This window comes from Podarcis filfolensis (assembly GCF_964270895.1).
Source record: "Podarcis filfolensis genome assembly, chromosome: 16".
NCBI classification, from domain to species: domain Eukaryota; kingdom Metazoa; phylum Chordata; class Lepidosauria; order Squamata; family Lacertidae; genus Podarcis; species Podarcis filfolensis.
In genome coordinates, this window is record NC_139620.1 from 19,786,978 (window position 1) to 19,796,824 (window position 9,847).

General features: G+C 44.6%; 1 protein-coding gene across 2 annotated transcripts in view; it reads left to right on the forward strand.

Moving 5' to 3' along the window:
- The window catches only part of MED13L (mediator complex subunit 13L), a 163,838-nt gene extending 157,011 nt beyond the window's left edge, over positions 1-6,827 (forward strand). For both annotated transcript variants that reach the window (XM_083589649.1, XM_083589650.1), the window contains exons 29-31: positions 62-223; positions 1,698-1,810; positions 3,735-6,827. In XM_083589649.1, the coding sequence (XP_083445775.1) occupies positions 62-223; positions 1,698-1,810; positions 3,735-3,867 (408 nt within the window). In that variant the 3' untranslated portion in view covers positions 3,868-6,827. The remainder of the gene's footprint in view (positions 1-61; positions 224-1,697; positions 1,811-3,734) is intronic.
- The last annotated feature ends 3,020 nt before the right edge of the window (positions 6,828-9,847 follow it).

Below are 9,847 nucleotides of genomic sequence, written 5' to 3' on the forward strand. Positions count from 1 at the left end.
CATGTGTCGTTCATGCCTAATTTTGCATTTCCTCCCCCTATCCCGCTTCTCGTTTCTCCAGAGCCAAGGAGAACGTCTCCTCTCCCGGGAGGCACCCGAAGAACTGAAGCAGCAGCCTCTTGCTCTGGGGTACTTCGTCTCTACTGCCAAAGCTGAGAACCTCCCTCAGTGGTTCTGGTCATCCTGTCCACAGGCCCAGAATCAGTGTCCCCTCTTTTTGAAGGTTTGTTGGACATTTTTTGAAAATAATGCCATTGCTTCTGGTGGCATCTGTAACCTGAGTAGAGCTCTATCACTCTTGGTCATAGATAAGTTCTTAGACCCACCTTTGTAAGCGCCTTGTATGTGCTGTAGAGAAATGCACTCGGGAATGTTGCGTTACCGTCTTTGGCACGACCACACCCATCTTATCTCAGCCAGCACGTCTTGCTCTTTTGTAAGAATGTACCTCAAGCGGACGGGACGCGGGTGACGCTGTGGGTTAAACCACAGAGCCTAGGACTTGCCGAAGATCGGCGGTTCGAATCTCTGTGACGGGGTGAGCTCCTGTTGCTTGGTCCCTGCTCCTGCCAACCTAGCAGTTCGAAAGCACGTCAAAGTGCAAGTAGATAAATAGGTACAGTGGGAAGGTAAACGGCGTTTCCGTGCGCTGCTCTGGTTCGCCAGAAGCGGCTTAGCCAGGCTGGCCACATGACCTGGAAGCTGTATGCTGCCTCCCTCGGCCAATAAAGTGAGATGAGCCCCATAACCCCAGAGTCGTCTGCTACTGGACCTAATGGTCAGGGGTCCCTTTACCTTACCTCAGGGGCAGGGAATTGTAACTGGGTTGTATGCTCCACTTCAGATCCCTGGCTCAATCCCTAGCATCCCCACTTAGTGGCACTGAGACGGGAGCCTCGTTCTGAGACTTAGTCCAAGTTTCATGGCTAAGCATGGATTCAAATGCCTGTCTCCCTAGTCCAAGCCCTCTAGGATGGCCAGAAACCTCATTTTAATGTTCACAGGCCTTCTTCCCATCTCTCATGCCCACAATGCCCGCCCCGGACCAAATTCATGAATGCTGTTCATAATTCAGCTTGGTGGTATTGTTGAAACTGGGACCAAAGCTCTCAAGGGTTCCTCTTGCCTTCCCATGAGGTGCTTGGCCAGGGTGGGGTGGGAGGACGCTTACCTAGATCAGCTGCAAACTAAGCACCTCACTGAAATGCATGTGGGCTTGCCGAACATGGTGATAGCAGCAGTTCCTGCTTTGGTCAGCAAAAACAGATTCTGATGTGATGTGGTTGGGCAGCGAGGGCCAAAATTGCTTTGTTAGGGGTTCCCCAGGGCACCTTCCTTGCATTCACCCCCCCCTTCATATTTGCAGAATTTCCATAGCTCCACCCTCCCCGTAAGCGGCAAGAACCAGTCTTGATCTCTGGCTGAAGGAACTCTTTGGCCAGCTTTCCCTCCACCAAGTTGAAGGAAATGTCTTTGGCCAGTATTTGTCATGGACATCTTTTGGGCATGTTTTGAGAAGGTTGTGGTTCAAGGGGATGGAGGAGAGAGCAGAACCGCTCTGTAGATTACAACCCCGCTAGCCCAAGCCCTTTGGTCACCTTAGAGTAGCTGCTCCCTCGTCGTCAGGTGGTGGTTATGAACCTGGAAGGAAACTGCAGCAGCCCTGTGTGGTGACACCTGTCTTTCCCCCAAAACAGGCATCGTTGCATCACCACATATCTGTCGCTCACACGGATGAACTCCTCCCTGCACGGAACTCCCAGAGGGTTCCCCACCCCTTGGACTCTAAAACCACGTCTGATGTTCTGAGGTAACGGAGTTTTGTGTCTTTTCAAGCCCCGGAAATAAGTGCTGGCCTTTGACCAGCCCTTTGATCTTTGCTCATCTGCTTTGAAAGACGTCTGTTGGCTCGTTCTGCAGACCTTTATGGGAGGGGCATGTGCAAACAGCCCTCCTTTCCATTGGCCTATCGTTGCAGGACAATGGTGGCTGGTGCCCAATGGGACTAGTGGGATGGAATGCAGGGAGACCAACAGTGGACAGATCCAATGAAAAGCAGAGCTGATTCTGCCCCATCCTCATCCTTCTGCATCCTACAAGGGCCTCGCTAAGGCGCTGCAACCTGACAGGCCCACCTCTAGACTGGCTGTAAGGAAGTAGGCAGATAGTTGGAGAGCTAGCAAAGGGCAGATTGAGGTTTGCGGGGCAACACCCCATTCGCCAGCCAGCCTTCACTGTTGCAGGAATTTCCAGCCTAGCTGCCAGGAAGGTTGATCCAGAGAATGGTGAGGAATCGTCACTAGCATTTGATAACATCCTAGATAGGAAAAGCTTGAAGCTTTGAAGATCTTAGAGCAGGCGTAGGCAAACTCGGCCCTCCAGATGTTTTGGGACTACAACTTCCATCATCCCTAGCTAACAGGACCAGTGGTCAGGGATGATGGGAGTTGTCCCAAAACATCTGGAGGGCCAAGTTTGCCTATGACTGTCTTAGAGATAAGATCATTTATTTATTAAAACTAGTGTCTATTGTATTTTTTGGTGGCCAAGGGAAGGTACTCACAATCTCCTCTTAAGAGTCTTGCCTTATACAGTTGTGTCTTGGAGAAAGAAGCTACATTTCACCCTGCCCCGTGACTTTAGGCAGGGCTATGCTTCTCAATATTCTGTCTTTCAAAAATGGAACAGCAAGCTGATCTCAAAATATTGAGCAGTAGGAAAGAGAAACCTCCTTCCTTACAGACCTGCCCCAGGTGTTAAGATCAGCAGGCAGGGTGCCCTTGGTAGTCCCACCTCTCTCCAACGTCTGGGGAAGGTGCGTTGGGATAAAGCATTCTTTGTGGGAGCCCCTAGGCTGCAGAATTCCCTCTCCACAGAGGTGTGCCTGGCACCTTTGCAACACAGCTCTTGTCAAATGCAGTAGACATACTTACCCTCCTGCGATGTATACTTTTTTCAGTTCAACTCTCAAACCTTTATTGGCATTTATACAAGATTCCAATAAGGTTCAGTACAATAAAATCACTCAGCAAAATCTGCATCTAACACTTAAGTTAATGTTGTATAACATTCACAAATCCTCATTTCATGTTGCAGAAACCTGGCTACTATCTCCATCTTACCACCTAATAATAATAATAATAATAATAATAATAATAATAATAATAATAATAATAAATTGTATTATTTATACCCCGTCCATCTGACTGTGTTGCCCCAGCCATTTTGGGGGGCTTCCAACATATATAAAAACATAATAAAACATTACACATTAAAAAGCTTCCCTGTACAAGGCTGCCTTCAGATGTCTTCTAAAAGTCAGACCGTTGTTCATTTCCTTGACATTTGATGGGAGGGCGTTCCACAGGGTGGGTGCCACTACCAACAAGGCCCTCTGCCTGCTGCACCTTACTTCTGTGTATTAAAGAGTTTTTAATACTGTGTTTTGATTGTCATAACCTGCCCTGGGACCTGCTGGTGAAGGGCCGGTAATTGATATATTCCCAACAGAATATTAGAAACACGACAAAAACATCAAACATTAAAAACTTCCCCAAACTATCTAAAAGTCCGATAGTTGTTTATTTCCTTGACACCTGATGGGAGGGTGTTCCACAGGAAGGGTGCCACTACCGAGAAGGCCCTAAAGTAGAAGCCTTGGGAAGTACAGGTTGTGGTACAGAAGGAGCCCCTTGTCCTGACCCACCATCCCCTTTCTTTCCCTTCTCCTGCAGGTTTGTGCTGGAGCAGTACAATGCACTGTCGTGGCTCACTTGTAACCCCGCAACTCAGGACCGCAGCTCCTGCCTTCCTGTCCACTTTGTGGTGCTCACACAGCTATACAATGCCATCATGAACATCCTCTAATCACCCGGAAGCGCCTGGATGACCTTCCCCTTCAACCTGAGAAAGACGGGCCGTGGCTCGCGAGGGTCGGAGGAGCCCTTCTCCTCGTCGGGCCCCAGCCTCTGGGGCCCAAGCAGCGCCTTGTTTCTTCCAGGAATAATAACAGGAGGCTTCTCCAGTGTTTGTGGAGTGTGCCTGGTGGGCCACATCAGGACTTCTGCCAAGCATACCAGACAGTGAGATGTACCGCAACCTCAAGGGCAGTGTTAACGCAGTGGCGGGACGTTAATGGAACAACGGACCACAGAAGACAGTGTCCTTCCGTTTTGTTATTTCTTTTTTTGTTATTTTCTGTTTTGTTGCGCACGGATCTCTTTGCCTAAGAGACAAGTGCCCTCCTTTCCGAGCTAAATGTTGTCGTGACCAGTTTGGGTGGCCCAAAACTCTTTTAACATTGTTCCTTGAAAAACCGCCGGATGAACGTGGCTGCAATGAAGAACCAGTTCTTGTAGTCTTTTCAAAAGAAAAATAGTGGGATTCCTGTCTACCTGCAATTCCTGTCTGAGTGGATTGGGTTGAATGCATGCATTTGTTACCTGTCCATGTAGATGCGAACGGTCTTGGAGATGCTCTCTTCGAGTTTTGTTTGTTTTTTAATTTATTAATGGGGGCTGTTAAATTATAGAGGACCAGGTACAGTAGTTGATCCAGCTATGCTCTGCCAAGAAGTATTTATCGACATACCTCGCATTCTTCTGACTGAGAAATGGGGTAAAAACCATGGAGGAAATCCAAAAAAAAAAAAAACAAGTTAGGAAGAGCATTTGAGGAATAACTTTAGGAGTCACTATTTTTATTATTATTATTATTACTATCTTTGGTGGACTTTTTTTTGGTTAAGGAACTCTAGCGAGGTTTAAATAAAGTCACATGAACAATAACGCAATGCAGGACAACAGACCAGTGGGAGGCAATAAAACACTTTAGCGTCGAGGCAAATTGAAGGGAGAAATACTGATTAAGAGAGGAGTCTGATGGATGTGGAAATTAATCCCGAAGCTCAAGTCACCTATAAACTGGGAGAGACTCGTCTGTCATATATTCGTGTGTGTTATGTATGTATGTGTGATATATATGTGCATACACACACACACACACACACATATACATAGATTGTTTACACTCTTATCAGTTTCAAATCTGGTGTATTTGTCTATAGGAAGAAAAATATTATTTCAAAGAAATAATTTTTAAAAGTTGTATCATTAAATTAGTACTTGAAAATGAAAGACCACTGAGGTGGGAAAAAAATGAATCGGTTTAGTTAAAATGTTTGCCATTTTAAAAAAAAAGTTTAAAGCAAATCATATTATTTTTATGACTCCTTAATTCTAGGATTTGAGAAGTCTATGCTGTTAAAAGATCCCATTTCTAATGTTTCTCTTTGCACTGTGGGCAGGCCTGGGCTGCTTTAAAGAAGAGGAATCAAGTATTGTGGGGACGTGGTCCAGGTTGCTGACCATCGTCCTTAGAGAGAATACCATTTTTGAAGTTCTTCCAAAAGTCCGTCTTGTTCTGGTTAAAAAAAAAAAAAAGGAGAAGAAAATAATAATAATAATAATTAATTAAAATTTCTATGACTTTAAAGAATATTTTTCTTGAAATGATGGTGTAAGGTTTAAAAACAAAATTTATTATTAAAAATAATAATAATAATCCCATGCGTGATGGGTGAAGGGATCGGTCAGAGGAAGACCCTGTAAATGGATCGCTTTTATTCTCTGCTCTAGGGGCAGGGCAGGGCAGGGGGGACCTTTGCAATGTACAGGAGGGGGAAAAATCAGATATATCAAAACCATTTGTATCTAATGTATACAGTGTAAAATTGATTTTAAAAAAAATATTGCATTACTATTTTTTCTTAATCAGAAAGGAAAATTCTCAAGGCCTTTTGAAGAGCATTAAAAGATGAAGATTGTAAACTTGTATACAAAAAAAAAAAACCTTGGTGAGGAAAACTATGTAAAGTTATCTTTTACCATTTTTGGGATTCTTTGTTCCCAAAATTCACCTGAACTTTGAATTAGAGATGGATTTACTTTTACCTTTTTTTCTTTTTAATGGGCTGTTTTTACCAAGGGGGTTCTTTCCCTCCCCCAGAGATCCAGTTCTAATGCAAAAATTAAAATGCCTCCCCCCCACTACCCCACAAATAAGGGGATGGAGGGGTAGCGAGAAGTAGTTTTCATCTGGTGGTGTTTTTATTTAATTTTTTTAAGTTAATAGAAGCTGGTAACATATTTATACATTTTTGTGCAAAATAAATGAATGGCAATAGATTTTAAAAAGAAAAAAAATCTTATGTACTTCAGTGTGAAAATCTGTATAATATTTCCCTTTAAAATATGCATTATTTTACTTGTGAGTTTTTTACTGAATTAATCTGAAATGTACAAGCCCTGGATTTCCTACAGAGTGAAGAAGTTATTTTATTTTTTTTAATTTCTAATTTTGGAAATCATGCAGAAATTGGAATTATAACAGTTTGAGCGAAGTGGGGTGGGGTGGGGTGGGTGGAGGCAACCAAGGGGTGTGCAGGGGGTGTCCAGCATGCTTGTATGTATATTTCAGAACCTTTTTTAAATGTAAAAGCTGTACATTTCTTGGGGCGGGAAGGGGAGGGGAGTTCTGAGCTTTTTTTTCCCCTTGAGCATTTTTGCAGTGAGCCTCTTTTATATATAGCCAACAATTTGAAACAAAAACAAAACAAAACGAGAAAAAAAAAAGAACTACGTGAAGTTCATTTTAAATCTTACAGTATATCGCTGGTACAATACACTAAAAAAAAAAGACTTTGATAAAAAGAAGAAACAATAATAATAAAGACCTCCATTTTAAATGTCATTCATATATACCTTGTGGATGAGAGCTATATACTTTTACACACTTTTTTAGATGAATAAATTATTGAATTACTGAAACTCGTGTGGGTTTTGCCGCTCTATTTACGTGCTGGTGACTCAACAAGCTGCTCGCCGGCCCATGTTGAGTTAACTGTGCTTTTTTGGGGGGAAAAGGACAAGGCGATAGGATAGCTCGGTTAGTAGAGCACAAGACTCTTAATCTCAGAGCTGTGGGTTCAAGTCCCACGTTGGGCAAAAGATCCCTGCATCGCAGTGGGTTCGATTAGATGAAGCTTGCCCCTTCCAACACTACAGTTCCACAGTTGTGAAACATTGGCCTTGTTCCAGCATATCATAGTAGACCAGGGCTGCATTCACACGACAGTTTATTCCATTTCCTCCACGTTTCCACTTTATTTAAGCTGTCACACCACGTAAAAGCTGCTCCCAGAAATCTAACACAGTACAGTGCATCTTAAAGCACTCATTTCTCTGTTACTTGATTCGGGGGGTGGGGGGGAGAGGCCATTTGCAACCTCAACCCAGAAAATCACGGGAGGAAAGCAACGAACTTTGGGGCGATAATCCTGGTATACAGTTATTTTCTGCCATTTTAACGGAAGCAGGCATGTGCTGAAAGGGTGGGGGATGATGTTCATAGTTGTGCCACACCAACTGGTCTGAATGAAATTCAGAAACACTAGTATTATAATTGGGAAAATTTTCAATTTACCTGGGCTGCATAAATGTTCTGACTCCTCCCGAATCCTTTTAGTGCATCACAACTGTGCTTTGTAGGGGCTGATGGGGAATTATAGTCCAAAACCTCACAAGAGTGCCAAGTTGCCAAAGCCTGCTTTCAGGTCCAGGATAAAGCCTCTACAACTTCTTGTTTGCAGGAGACTTTCCTGATACTGTCGTAACTTGGAAGTCGAACGAAATCCTTTCTGGAAGTCCGTTCGACTTCCAAAATGTTTGGAAACCAAAGCATGGCTTCTGATTGGCTGCAGGAAGCTCCTGCAGCCAATCAGAAGCTGCGGAAGCCCCATCGGACGTTTGGCTTCCAAAAACAGTTTGCAAACCGAAACAGTCACTTCTGGGTTTGCGGCGTTCGGGAGCCAAAAGGTTTGAGAACTAAGCTGTTCGAAAACCAAGGTGCGACTGCACTTCCAGTTGTCTTTCCCCACCCTTCTCACAAGGATACTTTGCTTGAGTAGGGGAGGAGGGGCCACTGGCATGGAGGGCTGTGGGCATGCTCTCTTAATACTTGGCTTTCCTAAAGTTTCTCGAGAAAAACCTCCAAAATGATTGCTTAACCCTTCTCTAAAAAGCAAAGAAAGAGACAGCCCTAGAGAACTTGGGGGGGGGGGGGGATGAACCAATTGCTTGGGAAGGTTTATCCCTTCCGTCAACTAGAATGGACCAGGGATACTTTCCCCCCAACTCTATGACTTTACTGCGCAATGCAGTCTCTACAGCTATTTGGATGGGATAGGAGCGATCTACCACCACTCCCCAAGTTTTCCAAAGCCTTCATCAGATTTATAATGCAGGATAGTGCCCTGAAAAGAAGAATTCCGATTCTGTGAATTTTACTGGGAAGAGAAAAGCAAAGAATCTTAGTTTCTCAGCATTCCATCCTATCTATAACGCTCCTTATTATAATAACTTGCTCCAGAGGCACACATATTAGGTTTCAAGGCAGCTGCTTCCCAAGTCGAGGTGCTGTGACCCCTGCTCATGCCAACTCCTCCCCATTGCCCACCCCCTACTCCTGCCAGACCCTCCACCCTCTCCCTCCGTCCCTCACCCAAACCCACCCGGCCCTCGCAGTTCCTGCAGGTCCCCCATCCCCAACCCTGTTTGGGCAAATTTGTGGAGGAGAAGGCTTGTCAGTGGCTACCAGCCACAATGGCTATGCTCCGTGTCCACTGTCAAGAGGCAGCAATGCTTCTAAGTCCCAGTTTCTGGAATCCACAGAAGGGGAGAAAGCTCCTGTGCTGGGGTCCTGCTTGAAGGTTTCCAACAGGTATCTGGTTGTGCATTGTGAGAACAGGATCCTGGACTAGAGGGGCCACTGGCCTCATCCAGCAGGCTCTTCTTAATGTTCTTAAGCAGGCACTGAGCTGCGTCCAATATTCTCTGTCCGCTAGCGCAAGGATTAGTTCTTAAAGCGTTGCACAGCTTTGAGGAATCCAGCGCAACATTTGCAACAGTTACCGGCAACCATTTCCTGCTGGTTCAAAGCATGTTTCATCAGCGGAACAAGTTTACTGCCAAGTGACTTTAACACAGCGCAGTCTTTTACGTCTCTGCAGGCATTAGAAGAGCTGGATTGGAGCCAGGGTGTGCATCATAGGAAGAGCGCCAATGTGTGAGCTGTGGGTGTGTCCTGCTTTTCATTATCCCGCAGTTCAAAGCAGGGCATGGGCGAGTCTGAAATCACACGACGGCAAGATGCAAGCAGGCCCAGAAAAATAATAAACATTATGGGCTTTCTTCTTCTTTTTTGAAAAAAGATATCAAACCACTTGCTATTTTCACTGAAACCAGAAACACCTTCGATGTCCCCAAACAGGAAGGCTTTGCAACGGCAGCTGCTATTGTTGTTCCCAGCATTAATGCAAGGGAGACAGCTACCTATTTTCTTGTGTTTGAAATGTGATCTTATTGCTTTGGCAAATGTTTGGACGAGGGGACAGAGACAGCCTATGCTTTCAGACCCGACACCGGCACCCTCTTTGCAGTTCGCCAGCATCAGGAACCACGGGCCCCCCAAAAAACTGTGCTAACATGCAAATGGTAACCACCAGCTTTTACATAGGATTTTTTTTTAAAAAAAACCAACCTAGAATGTCCAGCTTTTCCTTAGGATGCCCCAATTTTCATCAGAGAAATCTTGGAGAGTATGGAGTTAGGCAACCCCTGAGCCAAGGAGATAAGTAACTAGACAATATTTAGAATATATCGGAAGGTTGTTTAGTGTTTTGTTATGTTTTCATATACTGTATTTTTTGCTCTATAAGACTCACTTTTTCCCTCCTAAAAAGTAAGGGGAAATGTGTGTGCGTCTTATGGGGTGAATGCATGCTGCACAG